Genomic DNA, 21,772 nt, shown 5'->3' with positions numbered 1-21,772 from the left:
TCTTCGCTCCAGTGAGAAACGCCCTAGCTCCTACAACCTTTCTTCATAAGACATGCCCTCCAGTCCAGGCAGCATCCTGGTAAATCTCCTCTGTACCCTCTCCAAAGCATCCACATCCTTCCTGTAATGAGGCGACCAGAACTGGACACAATATTCCAAGTGTGGTCCAACTAGAGTTTTATAAAGCTGCAGCAAAACCTCGCGGCTCTTTAACAGGGGGATTGAGTTTATGAAAGCCAACACACCATACGCCTTCTTAAAAACCCTATCAATCTGGGTGGCATCTTTGAGGGATCTATGTACCTAGACCCAATATCCCTCTGTTCCTCCACACTTCCAAGAATCCTGCCTTTAACCCTTTACTCAGCATTCAAATTCGACCTTCCAAAATGAATCACTTCACATTTATCAAGATTGAACACCATCTGCCACTTCTCAGCCCAGCTCTGCATCCTGTCAATGTCCTGCTGTAACCCGGAACTGTGGCTTCACAGCGCCAGAGTCCCAGGTTCGATTCCCCGCTGGGTCAGTCTGTGCGGAGTCTGCACGTTCTCCCCGAGTCTGCGTGGGTTTCCTCCAGGTACTCCGGTTTCCTCCCACAGTCCAAAGACGTGCAGGTTAGGTGGAAGGGCCATGATTGCCCTTAGTGATCAAAAAGGTTAGGAGGGGTTATTGGGATAGGATGGAAGTGAGGGTTTGGGTGGGTCGGTGCAGACTCGATGAGCCGAATGGCCTCCTTCTGCACTGTATATTCTATGTAACCCTCAACACTATCTACAACTCCCCCAACCTTCGTGTCATCGGCAAACTTACTAACCCACCCTTCCACTTCCTCATCCAAGTCATTTATAAAAACCACAAAGAGCAGAGATTCCAGAATAGATCCTTACGGGACACCACTGGTCACCGACCTCCAGGCGGAATACTTTCCATCCACTACCACTCGCTGTCTTCTTTCGGCCAGCCAATTCAGTATCCAGACAGCCAAATTTCCCTGTACCCCATGCCCCCTAACTTTCTGAATGAGTCTACCATGGGGAACCTCATCAAATGCCTTACTGAAATTCATATACACCACATCCACTGCCCGGCCTTCATCAAGGTGTCTCGTCACATCCTCAAAGAATTCAATGAGGCTTGTGAGACATGACCTGCCCCTCACAAAGCCATGCTGACTATCTTTAATCAAACTATGTTTTTCTAAATAATCATAAATCCTATCTCTCAGAATCCTTTCCAATATTTTGCTCACCACAGATGTAAGACTGATGGGTCTGTAATTCCCAGGGATTTCCCTATTCTCTTTCTTGAACAGGGGAACAACATTCGCCTCCCTCCAAACGGCGCAGCAATCTCCTCCCTCGCTTCCCATAGTAACCTTGGGTATATCCCGTCAAGCCCAGGGGACTTATCTATCCTGATGGTTTTCAAAATTTCCAGCACATCCTCCTTCTTAATATCAACCTGTTCGAGTCTATTAACCTGGTTCACACTGTTCTCATGAGCAACAAGGTCCCTCTCTCTAGTGAATACTGAAGCAAAGTACTCCCCCATCTCCTCAGACTTTAGGCACAAGTACCCCTCACTATCCCTGATCAGCCCTACTCTCACTCTGATCATCCTCTTATTTCTCACATAAGTGTAAAATGCCTTGGGGTTTTACCTAATCCTTCCCGCCAGGGCTTTTTCATGCCCCCGTCTAGCTCGCCTCAGTCCATTTTTGAGTTCCTTCCTGGCTACCTTGTAACCCTCTAGAGCCGAGTCAGATCCTTGCTTCCTCAACCTTACGCAAGCTTCCTTCTTCCTCTTGACTAGAAGCTCCACTTCTTTTGTCATCCCATGCTCCTTCACCTTACCATTCCTTCCTTGTCTCAGTGGGACAAAACAATTCAGCACTCGCAGCAAGTGCTCCTTAAACAATCCCCACATTACTGCTGTATTCAGGATGGACCTGGGTATCCTTGTACATTAATCATAGAGGAAAGCAAATGTTGTGCTAGCTTTATTTCCAGCCTCACTCCATCCTCTGCAATCTCCTCCAGCTTCATATCCTCTCCTGTACCTTTTGATGATTTTATTGAACCTTTGCTTCATTGACTCACCAACCCTGCAGCTCAAGCTGACAGCTATTTAGTTCTGTTTCTCCACAACTCTCCCCATCCATCCCACCAATCATTGCATCTTTCCACCTCTCTTTTCCTTAAAAATCTTCCAAGAAAACCTGATGTTTTGAACCAAATATTAACATATGAGCACATGAATTAGGAGGCCATTTGCCCCCTCAGGCCTGCTCTGCCATTTAAGAATATCATGGCTGGTCTGCGTGTGACATGAACTTCAATTTCCTTTGCACTCTACTGTCAATAAAGAATCTAACCCAGCCTTGAAAATATTCAATATCCCTACCTCCTCCACTCTTGGGGAAAAGGGTGGGACTTTTCACCAGTGCCAACCCCCCCCAACATAATATGTTTTTGCGGTGTGTTTGTCACTATGTAACATACTAATTGTTCCTCTACCTTTTATCCAGTTGTGAGGTGCCTTTGAATCTTTATTTTATTATAGTTGAGTGCCCAAATATCCCAATTTATTAACAAAAATACCTTCAATTGTGCCACACAGTTCAAACCATTGGAAGACATTCATCATACTTTATTAGATGAAATAATGGGTGCAATTTGACAGAAAGGTTTCCAAGTATTGTTGCGAGCAGGAACTGCCTAGAGCCTCCTGATGGTTGACCCAGTGAGGCTGACACCGGTATCAAACATTAATTGGGCCACTTAACGAGGCCCCACAGTCTTCATGCCACAAGTAATTGTCCTGCCAGCTGATTCGCCGGGACCACGAACAAGTGGGAGCAGAACTTATACCGATCCCGCAGAGCAAACCCCAAACAGCACACAGTCATGCCACCATCCAGACAAGCTCCAAAATTCGGGGATACAGGCCTGGCCAGAATGCTGGACAAGGTGGAGTCCAGACAGGATGATCTTTTCTGTGAGAGGCTGCCACAGGGCAGTCAGTGCCACCTGGGAGGAAGTGACAGTGGGAATCAGCTTGTTGAGTGTCACCAGGAGGAACGACACCCAGTGCCAAAAGGAGATCAATTACCTCCACCGGGCAGCACGGGTGAGATGGCACCAGCCCTGCCTCCCCCACCCCCCAACCCCCTCCATGCATCTGGCACCAGACCCCTCCCCCTGCTTAATTATACTATGATTTTCCATGTGCCTCAGGGCCATACCGTGCCCCAGCCCACCCATGCCCAGCAGTGGTGCCCCCCCAACCCCCTTGCGATGCACTAGGAGTTTTGCTCAGAATCTTACCGCTGTGCACCCGCAGGAGAAGTTGGCCCACAAGAGACGGGAAAGGGACCAGATGGACGGCAGGGTGTAGGACATCAGAGTTCTTATTCCCCACGAGGAACTGGCCCTGGAGGTCGCTGGGGTGGCCGAGAACAGATCGGTCACCGACGTACAGGTCGATATACGCCGCATAGGTGAGGATCCACCAGCCCCCAGTCAGATGACCTGTCACACGTGAATTGTTGATGTCAGACAGAATGATCCTTCCCTCCCACTGGCATGTCCATTCCCCTGCAGAATCGTCATCCGATGGTGCCGGCCCAACAGGGTTACCCTGCCCCCCATCGATGTGTCACAGCTGTCAATCCCACCATCCACCAACGCAGAGACACACACCTCGATGGGCGAAAATTGTGTATAGGCTTCTCGGGCACAGTCTGGTAAGCACCATGCAATTGCTGATGCACATCAGGAGGAGGCAGGTACGCCCAGGCAAGACAGCAGTCGAGGTGTGCTGGATCTCAGGACCCAGTCAAATACTGAGCCTATGAACCAGGTTTACCCGGACCTGCTACAAACGATGGGGTGTGGCTGTGAAATTCAAAAGGGGATGTCAGCAACACTCCAGCAGGTCCATAGCCGATTGGAGGAGTCCCAAAAGCTACGGGTGCAGGGACTTCCGGTGGCGGCCACGGAGTGAATGGTCACACACACAGGTCAGCTCAGGCTCGAAGGTGTTAGTTTGGGCACTTCATACCCATTAGTCGGGTAGCTCCAGCAGGAAAGTGGTGCAGAAGCTGTTGAGGGAGAGGTTGTCCCCAAGATTGGCATGACTACTGGCTACCAGATCCAGCAAAAAACAGTTAAAAACCTGGCTATGGCGTTAGAGGGAACCTGTAACACAGCAACAATTGCAAGAATGGGGGAGGGAGAAGGGTCTACGCCAGTGGGAAAGCCCCAGATGGAGCAGTTGATGGCTTTCATCAATGACAAATTTTGCCAGCAAAGGAAGGAGATGCATGGTGACTGGTCAAAGACCATTGAGGGAGCAGAAGCACCTGTGAGGATCGATGGACCATGTAAGAAGTGCCTTGAGGCAGAAGGGGCCACGAATACAAGAGGTGAAGAAGACGGTGTCCGACCAGCGCGATCGGATCATGTCCCTGGAGGCAGAGGTGGGGATCCTGGGGACCTATGCAAGTCGCTGAGTGAAGTTCGAGGAACTGGAGAACGGGTCCAAGTGGCAGAACCTGCGAATTGTGAGTTTGCCAGAGGGTGTGGGAGGAACAAATGCCACAAAGTATGTGTTGAGGATGCTGGCCGGGTTGGTGGAGGAGAGGGTGCTGGACAAGGCCCCAGAGGTGGGCAGGTCCCACAGGTCTTTTAAGCAGAAGCCGAGAGCGGGGGAGCCGTCACGATGATTGCACAAGTTTGTGGAAAAGGTGAAGATCCTATGGTGAGCCAGGGAGAAGTGAGACTGAATGGGAGAGGTATCGTGCAAAGAGACATGCTGGATTTAACAGGGCCAAGGCGGTGTTGTACCAAAGGAAGATTCGGTTTGGGGTACTGTACCCGGCGAAACTGTGGGTCACATTTGAAGGCCGGGAGTATTATTTCAAGACATCAGAAGAGGCCAATAACTTTATAAGGGACCATAAACTGGGGAAGAACTAAGGGTTGGTGAGAGATGGAAGAGCTATATCTGCAAATGTTGGATATTATGGCTATTGTGTGTTGCCAGAGAGTGAAGGTTTTTTCTTTGGGGAGTTATAAGTTTGTGGGGGGTAATTAAGCCCCCCCTTTCCCAACATCCTCCCTCCGTTTGTGGTGTTTTCCTTTTTGGAGAGGACAATTTGCGATTTTGGATGTTTTTTCTTTACGGATAAGGGATGTGTATCATCTCCCTAAGCTCCAGCTGCTCCTCTAATGCCTAACTCCTCTCTTCCTTGGAAACGCCAACCCTTCCAAAAAATGTCCCATATCCCATTCCTTTCCACCTGGGTCGGATCTGTACCCACTGGGTGGGGTGGCCAGCTGAGAGGCATTCAGGTGGGTAGGGGGGCCGTTTGCACAGGCCAAGGAGGGACTGGTGGGGGGGGGGGGGGGGGGACGACACCGGCAAAGGGGTGTGTAAGGGGGGGGCCTTCGAGTGGTGAGCTGCCCTTTGGCAGGTGTTGCTGGTGAACGAAGGCAAGGTGGGGGAGGAGATCGCGGGCGGTTGGGGATGGAATCGCGATGTGGCAGAGTTGGAGACTGAGCATGGAGCCATCGTGGATGGGCCCGGTTTAGGGTGGTATTAGAGGAGGCAGAGTCGGAAGGGTTGATGGCGGACAGTAGAAGGGAGTGGAGGCGTAAACCTCCAGTAAGAAATGTAATGTGAAACATCCAGGGGTTAAATGAGCCAATTAAGAGGTCTCGGGTTTTTGCAACCTGAGGAGTTTGAAGGCGGAGGTGATCTTTTTACAGGAGACACAGGTCCAAGTGAAGGATCTGGTTAGTTTGAGGAAGGGATGGGTGGGACAAGTATTTTACTCGGGGTTTAGCTCGAAGTAGCGGAGGGTGGCCAGGGAAGTATAAGGGGAGCCCAGGGTACAGTCGACAGTTAGGGTGTGGAATCAGCTGCGGAGACACTTTAAGGTGGAGGGGATGCCGGTGTTGACACCACTGTGCTGGCACCACAGGTTTAAGCCAGGGGAGATTGTTGGGATGTATGGGAAGTGGAGAGAGGAGGGGCTGGTGAGGGACTTGTATTTGGAAGGGAAGTTTGCAGATCTGGAGGAGTTGCAGGAGAGGTTTGAGTTGCCGTGGGGAGTGAACTTAGATATATGCAGGTGAGGGATTTTGCACAAAAGGAGCGGAGGACGTTTCCCAGAATCCCGGAGTACACCTTACTGGAGCAACTGCTACTCCCAGATAAGTTGGGAGAGGGTAGGATTGGGGATATATACGGGTGGTTGGGGGAGCGGTGGTCGCAGGTGATGAGGATCAAGAACAAATGGGAGGAGGAGCTGGGGAGGAAATATGCTGGGGACTGTGTTGCAAGCCGATGCATAGGGTGATTTCAACCTCCTCCTGCGCGAGGGTGAGCTTGATTCAGTTCAAGGTGGCAAGTGGTGCACAGGGTACATATGACCCGGGCGAGGATGAGTGGGTTCTTCCAAGGGGTGGCCGATGAGTGCGAGAGGTATGGGCGAGGGCCGGCGAATCATGCGCACATGTTCTGGGGTTGCGAGAAGTTGAAGAGATACCGGGAAGCAGTGTTTGAGATGCTAATTGTGGGGTGGAATTCAGGCCGGACCCAATGGTGGTGATCTGTGGGGTATTGGAAGTACCGTAGCTGCTGGAGGAGAAGGGGACCGGTGTTGTGACCTTCGCCTCTCTAATTGCCCGGCAAATGATCTTGCTAAATTGGATACGGCCTGGCTTGGAGACATGTACAACTTTCTCTCGTTAGAAAAGATTAAATTTGAGTTGAGGGGGTCAGCAGAGAGCTTTGAGACATGATGGGGGTTGTTCTTGACAATGTTTGAGGAACTGTTCGTCGTTTGGGGGGGGGGGGGGGGGGGGCGAGTGGGCAAAAGGGGAAAAATTGTACACACTGTGGACTGAGAGTTTGTGGAGTGCGTTTTTACTTCTGTTGCTGCTTTTACAGGTTTGGAATAAAATACATTTAAGAAAAAAAACAAACGCCCATCCAAATGATGCACCATCCTTTCAATGCAAGCATAACAAGTCAGTTTCGCCTATCTTCATTTAATAATGATCTTTATTAGTATCACAAGTAGGCTTACATTATCACTGCAATGAAGTTACTGTGAAAATCCCCTAGTCGCCACACTCCGACGACTGTTCGGGCCCACTGAGGGAGAATTCAGAATGTCAAATTCACCTCACAAGCACGTCTTTCGGGACTTGTGGGAGGAAACTGGAGCGCCCAGAGGAAACCCATGCAGACACAGGGAGAACGTGCGGACTCTGCACCGGGAATCAAACCCAGGTCCCTAACGCTATGAAGCAACAATGCTAACCACTGTGCTACCATGCCGCCCATTTAAAATGAGGGCCATGTAAACATTTGGCCAACTTCCTCCAAAGGACATTGTACAGTATTATATTTTGGTCGTAACAAATTCACGTTACCTCTGACTAGTGGTGTCACAGTATCAGACAGGGCACAGTTAGTAACACCTTTGCCACTTAAATCAGAACATTGTGGGTTTAAGCCTCACTCCATGTCTTGAGCACAAGCAAAATCTAGGGAGACACTCCAGTGCAGTCCTGAGGGAATGCTGTATTGTCCACGGTTTAGGAGGTGGAACAAAATAGAAGGTCAGGGATTAGTGGGAGATTAGCTATCTGACCTTTGCCAGTATTAGCATTTCTATCCGTGACATCTTTGTCAAATATCTCCTAAGCTCTTACCTATCCCTGATCTATTTTGCTCCACCTGCTCCACCCCCTCATCAACAGTATAAACCCTATTTCTACCTCTCCAGCTCTGAATAAGTCATATGGACTCAAAATGTCAACTATGTTTCTCAGTCCACAGATGCTGCCAGACCTGGATTTTAACACAAAAATATTATCAGGTCATTATCATTGCAGTTTGTGGAAGTTTACTGAGTGCAAATTTACCACTGCATTTCCTACTTTTCAAGTACATCATTGGCTGCAAAGTACTTTAGGACATCCTGAGGTCCTGAAAAGGTATTTAAATTTTCATTGTAGAATGCACTTGCAAGATTCATTACTTTGTAACTCATTAAAAAGCTGGTTGCAGTGATGCTTTTATCACAAACTTTTAAACAAAATTGAAGGGATTATTTTGTTGGAAATCCTAGAAATATCGGGAGAAATATCCTGGCAATATGTTATGCAGCATGGTGATAATCCGCTACAGTATCCAGAGTCATATAGATACTTTCCCTCTGTCTCTCTCCTACTCTTATTGGTAAAAGCGAATATACATGTGCACAACGCAATCGTACGGCAATGATGCTGTTAACAGCTTCAGGTGGGATTTAAAAAGCAATGAATCCACAAAATCTAAACACCTGATTAAGAAACAGAGAAACCAAATAATCCAGTAAACTGAGAAAGCGATGTTCCTCGTGCATTTTATTGCTACACCCAGAAGTAAAACATGAACCGATTAAATTACTCGATTTTGAACCATTCCAACATCTCTCCCCTTCAACAGTGGTTCGTCAACATCAACTACAAAAAAAAATCTCCTAACCACTTACAACTATCTGTTTGTGGTTTAAATACCGTTCTGACTCAATAATATTATCATTTTTTAAAAAAGATTATATTTAAAAACGGACTTTGTATTGGATTTCGTTCACAGTCAAAGCTGGAGGTAGGCAGCCATTGAAATACTGTCCGAAATGCACACAACAGCAGATGCTGATCTTCTGACAAACCGATTTGGTGCAGACGAGATAGAGGAAAAAAAAGTCAACACACTTCGCCCCACTATCCATGACAACGCACAATTTACCTGTTTAGCTCCAACAATCCACGAAGATCGTCCCTGACAGGCCCTACGCCCTATCAAACAGGGAAAAGGCTATGTGCATTCTAACATATCAGACAACAGGGCCTGTCGCTTATAAATTATAACAGCAAATAAGTTACTCCGAGTGGACAAGGAGAAACCACCCTTGTGCTTCTCATTTGACTGCAACAGAATTTAAAATACTATCTTACTTTCCTGAGCTCCAGAATCGGAATGCACAGAAATACTAATAGACAAGAGAAATCATGTTCCCGTAACCATTTTAAATATACTGAACCGAATAAATTTCAATTGAAAAAGAAAATGAAATGAAAATCGCTTATTGTCACAAGTAGGCTTCAAATGAAGTTCCTATGAAAAGCCCCTAGTCGCCACATTCCGCCGCATGTCTGGGGAGGCTGGTACGGGAATTGAACCGTTCTGCTGGCCTGCCTTGGTCTGCTTTCAAAGCCAGCGATTTAGCCCGGTGCTAAACCAGCCCCTTCTAAAGCAGATCGTGAAATATAATTACTTTTCAAAAGCTGCTGCTCTTGGAATAAAATGTTCATTCAATAAATAGCAGTTTTTATTTTTAATCTTTATGACAATCACATGGATTACCATAAAATTATAACTTCAAACTACAGCATTGTAGCCTTAACGCTGATAGTGATGGTGAGGCTGAATGAATCATGTTGTGGAACGCTCTAAACTCACTAATATCCGTGTACTGCCAGCTGTGCTTTTGAATAAATGGTGATAAAGCAGACAAGTTACAGCAAAATAAAAGCTGAAATATTTGGGAAAGCAATCAACATAACGAAAACAAACTATACAGTGTTATAGAATGTTCTAGTGTTAGACTGAAAGGTTGATTCAATGAATAATTAATTTAGCTAAGTTACATCTCCTACAGTTTCCACATGCAACAGACTGGGTCAGCATTTTGCTCCATTAATTTGTTGCTTCGATTTCAGTTCTCTTCTTCAACATCAAACCAACCCAAACCAAAAACTCTTCATTCTCTATATTCAACATACTTATTTACTACATTTCATCATTACTTCAAGATTCATCCTCATGGGCATTAGTCTAAAAAGTTAACAGGTTTATAAATAACTCAGTGCCAATGGTAAATCCTCTGCCTTCTGTGGCTTCCTCATTAAAGGTCCTCAAATCCAGTATTTCACAAAAAATATAATTAATCTAGCCTGCGCTCAGCAGCAACCTGAATGAAGAAAGGCAGAACGAGATGAGTCACTCCAAACCCATGTGGTTGTATGCTGTAAAAAATACTGGAAAATGTCATGGATGAGCATATGGTACTCTGCTTCAAATATGAATTGTACTCCTTAACATCAGTTAACACCTATCTCAGCCTTATGCATTGTTTGCGGTAAATGAGTCTGTAGTTCAATCAGTTACAGTAGTTGTACAATTCATCACTATGGCATCAAAAGTAATGTCAAATTCCAGAGTGAATACAAACAACTTTCAGTTACATAGTAAAACAAAATTCTCGATCATTAAAACCCTTCATTAATGCCCTTCGGGTGAAACACCAATTCCTTCACTGACTAAATAAATCAATAACCTCACATATTACTCAGACGTTCCCATTACCCTATTGAAAAGTAATTGTTCAATTTTCATTTGATTTTACAGTAAGTTATACATTCACCAGCTGATATTTCAGTTTCTGTGAAATTGATAACCTTTATATCATAGATAACGTTTGTGAAACAAAATTAATTTTCTATTTGTCATCTTGTCGCCTGGGTCAGGCTCCAACCCCACATCAATTAACAGTAACCATCTTTTCCTCTCCCTCCCCAAACACATGTAGAGTAGGGAGGCATATGCCATCTATTTTTATCATCACACTGCCTTTAAACTTCCTGGGAGTTTTATCCCTATTATCGTGTACTTTCCACTTGTAAACAAAGTTTACCTTGCTTCCTTGTAATATCATCTGCCAGCAGCTTCCATTCAACTTTGTTTTTGTTTCTTTATGTTTTAAATGTAATGCAACGTCGGTGTTCATTTTTTTGTATTTATCAATACAATACCTTGAAATTGCCTTATCCAAGATGTCTTGAACCCTGCACTTGACACTAGCCTATTCCTACAAGCACGTGAAAATATCTTAGATATGAAGTTTTGACGTTGTAATTAGAAATTGCTTTGTTAATGTTCGCAATGCCTTTGTAAATTGAAACCTCCGCGCCCTGTGTCCATTATAAATATATAAAAGATGCCTCTCACCCAATGCCACCTCACAGGCTTTGCGCAGCTGAGAGTGATGCGCCTTCTTCACCTCCTTGTCGGCCAAAATCTTCTCAAGCGCCCGAGTGAGAAACATATTCTTCGTCTTTTTCCCCTCATACATGACGTGCTACCCACTCAAAGCGGCCCGAGGCTCTTTTTCTCCTTCTCTCCTGTTGGATTTTCCGAATATGATTAATTTATTTATCTCTCTCCTTTTACGCCTGAAGAACAGCGCGAGCAGCAACGGTGGGGGTGGCTGGGGCGAGGAGGAAAAGACGATGCCGGCGATCCGGACGGAGCTGGGAGCTGCTGACAGTGATCTAGATGATTCGCCAGAGTTTGACGGCTTCTCGCGGGGGAGAGGGGCTGTGGCGGTGGCCGAACTCCTCCATTAGCGAGCCTCCGCCGCCATGTTGGGAGGAAGCAGCGTCAGAGCCGGGCTGCAGCAGAGGGCGGAGCGCGCGGCGGCTCTGGGCTCCCGGGACCGCGCGCGCTCACTTCCTCATCCCCGGAGCAGCGGGCAGGCGGTGCAAATGATGGCACGCTTCCTCATCAACCTGCAACGCCACTTGTTTCACAGCATGTGCATAAATGTGGAAGAAAGAAGCAAACCATTCCTGCTGGAAAGTGCCCGCTTTCATTTCGCGCGTATCTGCCCCGACTGGCAGATTCTTGGATCGGTTTCAATCTCAGAAAGCTGGGCGAGAACAATACCACTCCAGTTTCCGTCACTTGTTGAGGTCATACACGAGTGATTTAATTACAATACTGTTCCAAGAGATGAAACGGCTGCACATAACATTTTATTTAAGGAGCTGAACCAGGACTTTTAGAAAAGGGAGCTAGCACCGTCGCCATGCAAATATTTTAAACGGTGGGGTGTGGGAGAAATAACATTGAAAGGTAAATTCAATGAGCTAAGGCAGGGGCGGGGCGAGGCGATATTACAGAGTAGGCGGTCCTCAGTGATGACTTGGATATGTGGCCGGAAGCTCAACTTTCTGTCAAATATGACAAGGTGCAAGAAATTGACACGATTTTCAATGACTACGTCTGGTTCCACAAAAGAGGGGAACAAAACAGACACTAATAAGGTGTGTAAAACATTCAATAGGATCTACATAGCGAGGAAAGAAATATTAAGATGCTGAACATATTTGAAAGAGGCAGTGGCATAATGGTATTGTCACTGGATGAGAAATCCAGAGACCCAGGGATCTGGGTTTGAATTCCACCCTGGTTATCTTGCATTAAAAACCCATCTGGTTCATTAATGCTGTCTTCTGTCCTTACCCTGTCTGGCCTACATGTGACTAGGTCCACAACAATGTGTTGGCTCTTAAATGCCCTCTGAAATAGCCAAGCAAGGCACTCAGATGTATCAAACCGCTAAAAAGCCGAGAAGTGACAGCAGTGACATGGGCACCAGAAAGAACAAATTCAACCCTATTGACCTTGCAAAGTCCTTACTAGCGTCTATGGGCTAGTGCCAAAATTGGAAGAACTGTCCCACAGACAAGTAAAGCAATAGCCTGACAGTCATTCTCATGGAATTATATCTTAAGGATAATGTCCCAGACATCACCATCCCTGAGTATGTCCTGTCACACCGGCAAGCACAGTGTATAAAGTCAGATGGGAAATGCCCTGTAAGTCCTCAACATTGACTCTTGGGTGTATGAAGTCTCATCGGATCAAGTCAAACATGGGCAAGTAAACCTCTTGCGGATTACCACGTGTCCCTCTTTCCCCTGCACACCAGGTGATGAATCAGTACTCCTCCATTTTGAACACCACTTGGAGGAAGCACTGGGTGGCAAGGTTGTAGAATGTACTCTGGGTGGGGGACTTCAATGTCCATCACCAAGAGTGGCTCAGTAGCACCACTACTGACCGAGCTGCCTGGGTTCTAAAGAATATAGCTGCTATACTGATCGACAATTAAACAACTCACTGGCAGAGAAGGTTCCATAAATATCTCCATCCTCAATGATGGGAGAGCCCTGCACATAGATGCAAAAGATAAGGCTGAAGCATTTGCAACGCTCTTCGGCCAAAAGTGCTGAGTGAATGATCCATCTCGTCCTCCGGAAACAGCTGAAGGCTAAGGGCCCTGACTATAGTCTGACTTGTGCGACAGAACTCATCACGCCCCTAGTTGGGCTGTTCTGGTAAAGCCACTGTTGACTGGGACCATCGCTCCAGTTGATTGATAGACACATCTTCAACTTTAAATCAAATCACTTCTTCATTGAACACAATATAAAATCCCGGAGCTTATTACTACTACGAGAGGTTCTGCCACACACTACATCAAAAGCACATAAATGATTATACCTTCTTTTGACGCCACTTCATGTTAACATACATAGATTAAACTGTTAATACTTATCAAACTTCTAGTAGTGGACTTGTGGAGGATGTCATTACCCCTTGGCACTGGCCAGGCACAAATGGGAATCAGACTGCTTCAAGCTGGAGGCTTGAGGCTTCTTCCCTCTGCAATGTTGTTCCTCAAGGTTTCACTGATTAAATCTCTTTGTCACTCCTCCTTATGGCACCTTTCTGGCACTGATCTCATGCTCCCGGTCATGTGCTCACAGGACAGCACGAATCAATCAATGTCTTTTCTGATCACGAATGCTCAAAGAGTCGTGACTCACTCAGGGGTCGTATTTCTTCTCAGGAGCACGACACACAGGGTACAGTGTTTAATCACTGTCTGTCCAAGGCATAATAACAGCCATGCCCAATCAGCTCCCATGCTCACTCCTTGACTGCACATTCTGTTTTTCACTGCAGACTCAGACGGTTTATGCTGCTTATACTGATACAGAATTAACCTATTTCACCATCAGGCCTTGCTGGTGACTTCAATTCGCTGGTACCTTTACAAGTACCCATCAGACGATAGTGTCTCTTTTAACATGGCCATATTTCCCAGTGGGCTTTGGGCCAGGGCTACACTACAACACTGGCATCTGTCCAGAAATGTGGAAAATTGCTCAGCTATGTCCTGTACACAAAAAGCAGGACAAATCCAACCAGGCAATTTACCGTCCCATCAGCATGCTCTTGATCATCAGTAAAGTGATGGGAGGGCTCATCAACAGTGCAGCATTTGCTTAGCAACAACCTGCCCACTGATGCTCAGTTTGTGTTCTGCCAGAATCACTCAGCTCCTGACCTAATTACAGCCTTGGTTCAAACATGGACAAAAGAACTGAGTCAGGGGAGAGTGAATGCCTTTGATATCAGGGCAGCATTTGACCGAGTATGGCATCAAGGAGCCCGAGCAAAACTGGAGTCAATGGGAATGTGCTGGTTGGAGACATACCTAGCTCAAAAGAAGATATTGTGGTTGTTGGAAGTCAATCATCTCCATCCCAGGACATCACTGCAAGAGTTCCTCGGGGTAATGTACTAGACCCAACTATCTTCAGCTGCATCATCAAGGTCAAAGTGGGGCTGTTTGTTTATGATTGCACAAGGTTAAGCACCATTCATGATTTCTCAGATACAGAAGCAGTCCACGTCCAAATGCAGAAAGACCTGGAGAATGGCCAGGCCTGGGCTGACAAGTGGCAAGTAACAACATTCACACTACAAAAGTGCCAGCAATGACCATCTCCAACAAAAGAGAATCTAACCATCACCCCTTACATTCAATAACATACAATCAATAACCCCCTTATTATCAACACCTTCAGGGTTACCATTTACCAGAAACTGAACAGGGCTAGCCATTTAAATACTCTAGCTACAAGAAGCGCCAGGGTTCAATTCTGGCCTTGGGTGATTGTGTGGAGTTTGCACTTTCTCCTTGTGTCTGCGTGGGTTTCCTCCAGGTGCTCTGGTTTACTTCCAGGGTCCAAAGATATGCAGGTGACATGGACTAGCCATGCTAAATTGCCCCTTAGTGAACAAAGATGTGTAGGTACAGGAGTATAGGTGTGCGGGAGTGAGCCTAGATAGGGTGCTCTTTCAGAGGGTCGGTGCAGACTCAATGGGCCAAATGGTCTCTTTCTGCGCTATAGGAATTCTATGGTTCTAAGACCACGTTAGAGACTTGGAATCCTACGGTAAGCAACTCACCTCCTGACTCACTAAAATCTGTCCAACATCTAATAATAATCGCTTATTGTCACAAGCAGGCTTTAGTGATGTTACTGATAAAAGCCCCTCATCGCCACATTCCAGCGCCTGTTCGGGGAGGCTGGTACTGGCCTCTACAAGTCGGGAGTGTGATGGAATACTCTCCACTTGCCTGGACAAGTGTAGCTCCAACAATGCTCAAGAGGATGACACCATCCAGGACAAATCAACCTGCTTAATTGGCACCCCATCTACAAACATTCATGCCATCCACCACCGATGAACAGTAGGAACAGTGTACCATCTACAAGATGCACTGCAGGAACTCACCAATGCTCCTTAGACAGTATCTTTGAAATCCACTACTGCTATCATTTGGAAGGACAAAGACAACAGATGGTATCACCACCATCTGGAAGTTCCCCTCCATGCCACACAACAACCTGACTTGGAAATATATCGCCTTTCCTTCACTGTTTCTGGGTCAAAATCCTGGAACTCCCTCCCTAATAGCACTGTGAGTGTACCTACATCACATGGACTGCAGCGATTCAAGAAGGCAGTTCATCACCCCCTGCTCAAGGGCAGTTAGGGATGGACAATAAATGCCAGACTGGCCAGGGAACCCTACATCCCATGAATGAATGAATACAACCAGATAAATTAACAGGCTGGATGAAAAGCATCACAGGTGACTAAGAGTTGCAAGGGAAGAAATAACACAGCTTCTGAACTTTATTTTCCAATACCTTCTGGCTCCTGACATGGTGCCAAAGGACAATTAACTGTGTGCAGTACCACTGTTTAAAAAGAGAGGAAGAGATGGCCTAACTATTTACAGGCCAGTCCACCTTGGTGGTGGGTAAATTATTGGAAAATAAATTCTGAAATACAATATAAATCATAATTTCATAAGACATGAATTAATCAAGAGAGTCGGCATGGATTTGTTAAGGGAAAGTCGTGTTTGACAAAATTGAATTTTTTGAAGAGGTGACGAGGAGGGGTGAGATGGTGCATATTTGATGGAGTCTACATGGATTTTAGCAACACATTTAACAAGATCCCACATGGAAAACAGGTCAGAAAATTATAAATCAATGGGATCCATAGGAAATTTGCAAGTTGGAATCAAAATAAGCTCAGTGACAAAAAGCAAAACACAATGGTCAACAGGTGTTTGTGAATGGACAGCTGTTTTCAGTGGGATTCTGTGCTCAGTGTCCCTTTCTGTTCATGGTATATATCAATGATCTAGGCTTCAATACAGGGAGTATAATTGAAATGAAATGAAAATCGCTTATTGTCACAAGTAGGCTTCAAATGAAGTTACTGTGAAAAGCCCCTAGTCGCCACATTCCGGCGCCTGTTCGGGGAGGCTGTTACGGGAATTGAACCATGCTGCTGGCCTGCCTTGGTCTGCTTTCAAAGCCAGCGATTTAGCCCTGTGCTAAATAGCCCCATGTGATAAATTAATGGGTCTTCAGGTAATACAAAAATTGGTCACGTGGAAAAAAGTTATAGATTGCAGGAAGACATTAATGGACTGGTCACATGGCAGAATATTGACAAATGGAATTAAATCTGGAAAAGTGTGAGGTGATGCATTTGGGAAGGGTAAATAAGGCAAGGGAATATACAATAATGGGGAGTGTAGAGGAACAGAGAGAACTTGAAGTGCACATCATCATAGCAGCAGAGATAGATAATGCGCTCAAAAGTATATCGTTAGTTTCTTATTTACAGCACAGAAGGAGGCCATTCAGCCCACCATGTCTGCACTGGTTCCCAAAGGAGCAACCTAGCTAGTCCCATTCCCCAGCCCTATCTCTGTAGCCTTCTATATTCATCACTTTCAAATATATATCCAGCTTTCTTTTGAAATCTCCTCTGGAATCCACCTCTACCACTCTCCCAGGCAGCACATTCCAAACCCCAGCAACTTTCTGAGTAAAGAAGTTTCTCCCTATCTCGCTCCTAGCTCTCTTGCTGACCAACTTGAAATTGTGATCCATAGTCACTGACATAGCAACTAGTGGAAACAGAACATCCTTCTTTGTTCTGTAAAAAATTGTTCAGAATTTTGAATACCTCAATGAGATTGCCTCTTTATCTTCTCTGCTCCAAGGTGAACAAGCCCAATTTCTTCAATCTTTTCTTGTATATGAAATTCCTCATTCCTGGTATCATTCTAGTAAATCTCCTCTGCATTCTCTCCAGGGCTTTAACTTCCATCCTTAAATAAGGTGCCTGGAGCTGAACACAATATTTCAAATGAGGTCTGACCAGTGATTTATAGAAGTGTAGCATTGCTTCCTTGCTTTTATACTATATGCCTCTATTTATAAACCCAAGGATGCAATAAGCCTTCCTAACAACTGTGTCAACTTGCCTGGCCGCCTTCAGAGAATTATGCACTTGAACCCTGAGGTCCCTCTGTTCCTGTACTCCCCTCAAAGTTGTACCATTGAGCCTTGTCTCCCCATGTTTCTTCTGCCAACATAAATTACCTCACATTTTGCTGCATTGAAGTTCATCTGCCGGTGTCTGCCCATTAAGCCAACTTGTCAATGTCCCTCTGAAGTCGCTCAGCGCTGTCCTCACAATTCATGATTCTCCCTAGCTTAGTATCATCTGCAAATTTAGAGATTTTACCCTCAACACCCACTTATAAATCATTTATATAAATCAGAAAAAGCAAGGGTCCCAACACTGAGCCCTGGGAAACAGCACTTTCAACTCGTCACCAGTCTGAGAAATGCCCATCTATACCTACCCTCATCTCCTCGTCAACATCTAATCTATGCTGCCAAGAACCCATCAATCCCAAACATTTTAAATTTGTTAACCAACCTGCCATCTGGACGACACGGTAGCACAGTAGTTAGTATTATTGTTTCACAGCGCCACGGTCACAGGTTCGATTCCTGGCTTCGGTCACTGTCTGTGTGGAGTCTGCATGTCCTCCCTGTGCCTGCGTGGGTTTCCTCCGGGTGCTCTGGTTTTCTCCTACAAGTCCCGAAAGACGTGTTGTTAGGTAATTTGGACATTCTGAATTCTCCCTCCCGAACAGGCACCGGAATGTGGCGACAAGGGGCTTTTCACAGTAACTTCATTGCAGTGTTAATGTAAGCCTACTTGTGACAATAAAAGTTATATTAACATTTTTTTTTTAAATGTGGCATCGTATCAAATGCCTTCTAAAAGTCCAAATATTTAAATTCCACGGCACTACCTTCATTCACTGCCTGTGTCACCTCGTCAAAGAACTCAATTAAATTTGTCAGACGTGACGTGCCCTTGACAAAGCCATGTTGACTGTATATTTATCTCATCCCTTATTATGGCCTCCATCAGTTTTCCTACTATTGATGTCAAGCAGGCAGGTCTGTAGTTTCCTGGGTTATCCTTTGCCCCTTTCTTAAACAACGGCACCACATTTGCAAACCTCCAATCCCCCGAATCTAATCCTGTGTTCAGCGAGACCTACGGCGCTGAGGACCCGGGTTCGAATCCCGGCCCTGGGTCACTGTCTGTGTGGAGTTTGCACATTCTCCCCGTGTCTGCGTGGGTTTCGCCCCCACAAACCCAAAGATGTGCAGGGTAGGTGGATTGGCCACACTAAATTGCCCCTTAATTGGAATAAACAATTGGGTACTCTAAATTTTTTTTAAAAATAAATTTAAAACATTATTTTTTTAAACTCTCTCAGTAATCTAGAATGCATCCCATCCGGGCCTGGCAACTTCCCAATCCGGGGTGCTGCCAGCCTTTTTTAGCAAAGTGTCTTTATCTATCACTCTATTGCTCATTGTTCAACACCCACATTTTCAACTGGACCATTGTCACCATCTTCTAATTTGGTAAAGACAGAAGCAAAGTACTCATTTAGTACCACTGTCATACCCTCTGCTTCAGTGAGCAGTTTACCCTGCTTGTCCCTTATGGGCCCCACTCCATCTTTCACTAATCTTTTACCATTAATATGCTTGAAGAACATTTTGTTATTTGTTTTAGCACAGCCTGCAATCCTTTCCTCGTGCTTCCTCTTCCTTATTCCAGCCTAAGTCTCTCACCTGCAGGATATATAGGATACTTTCCTTTATTAGCTAACACATCGAATATAAGAGCAGGAATAATATTCTAGAATTGTATAAAAGACTAGTTGTACCACAGCTAATGTCATGCTTTGGTCACCACATTACAGCAAAGATGTGATTGCACAAGGGAGGGTTCAGGAGATTTATGAGATGTTGACAGGAATGGAGAACTTTAATCCTGTGAAAAGATTGGATAGACTGGGGTTGTTTTCTTTGGAACAGAGTGGCTTAGTGAATATACAATTGAGATACATAAAGTTATGAAGGGCCAAAAGTACATAGGAAGGACCTATTTCGGGGCAGCATGGTGGTGCAGTGGTTAGCACTGCTACCTCACGCCGCCAAGGACCCAGGTTCAATCATTGTGTGAGTTTGCACATTCTCCCCGTGTCTGTGTGGGTCTCACCCCCACAATCCAAAAAGATGCGCAGGGTAGGTGGATTAGCCACGCTAAATTACCCCTTAATTGGAGAAAAAATAATTGGGTATTCTAAATTTAAAAAAAAGGAAGGACCTATTTCCTTAGCAGAGAGGTCAAGAATCAGAGAACATAGATGTAACGTACTTGTTGAAATGTTTAAGAGGATTGAAGAGAAATCTTTCATCCAGAGGGTGTTGGGAATCTGGAACTCACTTCCTGAAAGAGTAGAAAAGGCAAAAACCCTCATCACATTTGAAGAATACTTGAATAAGCTCTTCAGATGCCATAACCTACAGAGCTCTGCCAGGAGGTGAGCTTAGGCTAGATAATTATTTTTCAGCCAGCATAGACACAATGGAATGAGTGGCTTCTTACTGTGCTGTCCAGTTTCTATATTATGACACTAAGGTTACTAAGGGCACGATTCTCCCCCAAAATTTCTAAGTTCATTTGTGGTGGGTTTTTCAGGGAGTTTCCCGCCGGATCTGCCGGCAAGTTCCCCACCATTATTCAATGACACTTCGTCACTTTTTTTGGCCCTGGGGAGTTTCTCACTGGTTTAGCCCACACTTAGAGATTTCTTTAAGCACGAGGGAGCTTAAATCAGAGATCGGGCCACCATTTTGAAAGGGTGCCACGATCTCTGTGAGCTTGTGGGTTCCCCACCCCCCCGACCCATGGGCAATGTCACCCCACACACACATGGGCACTACCCCTCCCCCAAGTGAGGACACCCTTCTATGGGGTCCCAGGGGCCCCCCTCTTTATGCCTCCCCCAAAACCCCTTACAGCACACCCTCCCTGCCAGGGCCCCCATCCATCACCCCCCCCCCCCTCCCAGAGGCACCTACTTGCCTGCCCTGCTCACCCCCACCCTTCAACCCCCCCCCCTCCACCCTCCTTTTATAGCATGGCCCCCCGTGGGCTCTGACCCTTGGCAGTGCCACTCTTGCATTGGTACCCTGGCAGTGCTCCAGCCAGCTTGGCAGTGCCACCCAGGCACCTTGGCAGTGCCAAGGTACCCATGTTCAACCCTGCACTGACCCTGACCACCAAGGAGCCTCCAATGGGCTGGGAGAGCCCTGGGTGCTGTTCCACCTGATCCATGTTCTTGTGGAACAGCACTGATCAGCACCTGGCTGCAGCCTCACTGAGAAGACTGGAGAATCGAGGAAGACTGGTGTATGCCAGGTAAGTAGGCCTCAAGTAGGTTTAAGACCTACTTCCGCGAGCGCCGTTTGGCTGCCACTTTTGGGCAGAGTTCCAAATCCGACACTTCGTGGGACTTGGGTGAATCCCACGAGGCAACGAGGTTGCCGGGAAGCCCGCGGGAGGGCTCTCTCGAGATACTTAGGCCGAATTGTGCTCTCGCTTGAGCGCAACGCGGCCAGATCATCGCGCCCTAAGAGTCTGGTTCAGCCTCTTCACAGTTACCTTGGAGAAGAATGCAGCTGGTGGCGAGGGAACAGAGTTTCTGACAGGGACTGAAGGCATGACTTCACTCCTCCCAATACTTAGTTGAAGGAAATGTCTGCTATCTAGTACTGGATGTTGAATAAGCAATCTGACGATTTCAAGACATTGGAGGTGTCAAGAGAGGTTGTGATTTGTGTCAGTAAACATAGAAACTAACAAAGGTTCATTGACCTGAAGCATTGGCAGAATGTTCTCTTCCCGGCCCAAGTCTCGTGTCGAGGATGGGAGTGTTTCTCACCACAGAGGCTACTGGGAATTCACGCCATTTCGCACAACCTCGACCTAATTAATCATGCAGTCGGAGTTCCCGACATTTCTGTGGTGGGGTGGGCTGGATGGCATGTGCCCCATTGTAATATCTGTATGCCATTTTTAAAAGATGCCCAGACAGCAATCTACGCAACATTGATTGAGGAGATGATCAAAAACGTGCAGGCAATTCCGGTGCCCAAATTCAGTGAAGCCTCCCAGGTTGTGGCCAGGAGGGATGTCCTCTAACCACCGGATTAGATGAGGAAGCTGAGCAGGGACACTATCTCTTATTGGGAGCAAGTATCCAGGGCAGTCAGTGCCCAGGGCCTCCAGCAGATTACTGCCTTCCAAT

General features: G+C 46.2%; 1 protein-coding gene across 4 annotated transcripts in view; it reads right to left on the bottom strand.

The window, feature by feature from the left end:
• Positions 1–11,523, bottom strand: part of arfgef1 (ADP-ribosylation factor guanine nucleotide-exchange factor 1 (brefeldin A-inhibited)) — a 362,892-nt gene extending 351,369 nt beyond the window's left edge. For all 4 annotated transcript variants that reach the window (XM_072467619.1, XM_072467620.1, XM_072467621.1 and 1 more), the window contains exon 1: positions 11,074–11,523. In XM_072467619.1, the coding sequence (XP_072323720.1) occupies positions 11,074–11,197 (124 nt within the window). In that variant the 5' untranslated portion in view covers positions 11,198–11,523. The remainder of the gene's footprint in view (positions 1–11,073) is intronic.
• Between the last annotated feature and the right edge of the window lie 10,249 nt (positions 11,524–21,772).

Source organism: Scyliorhinus torazame, chromosome 11, assembly GCF_047496885.1.
Source record: "Scyliorhinus torazame isolate Kashiwa2021f chromosome 11, sScyTor2.1, whole genome shotgun sequence".
In the NCBI taxonomy this organism is placed as follows: Eukaryota; Metazoa; Chordata; class Chondrichthyes; order Carcharhiniformes; family Scyliorhinidae; genus Scyliorhinus; species Scyliorhinus torazame.
The sequence above is the reverse complement of the archived record's forward strand: the minus strand, read 5'-3'. Positions and strand labels throughout refer to the sequence as shown.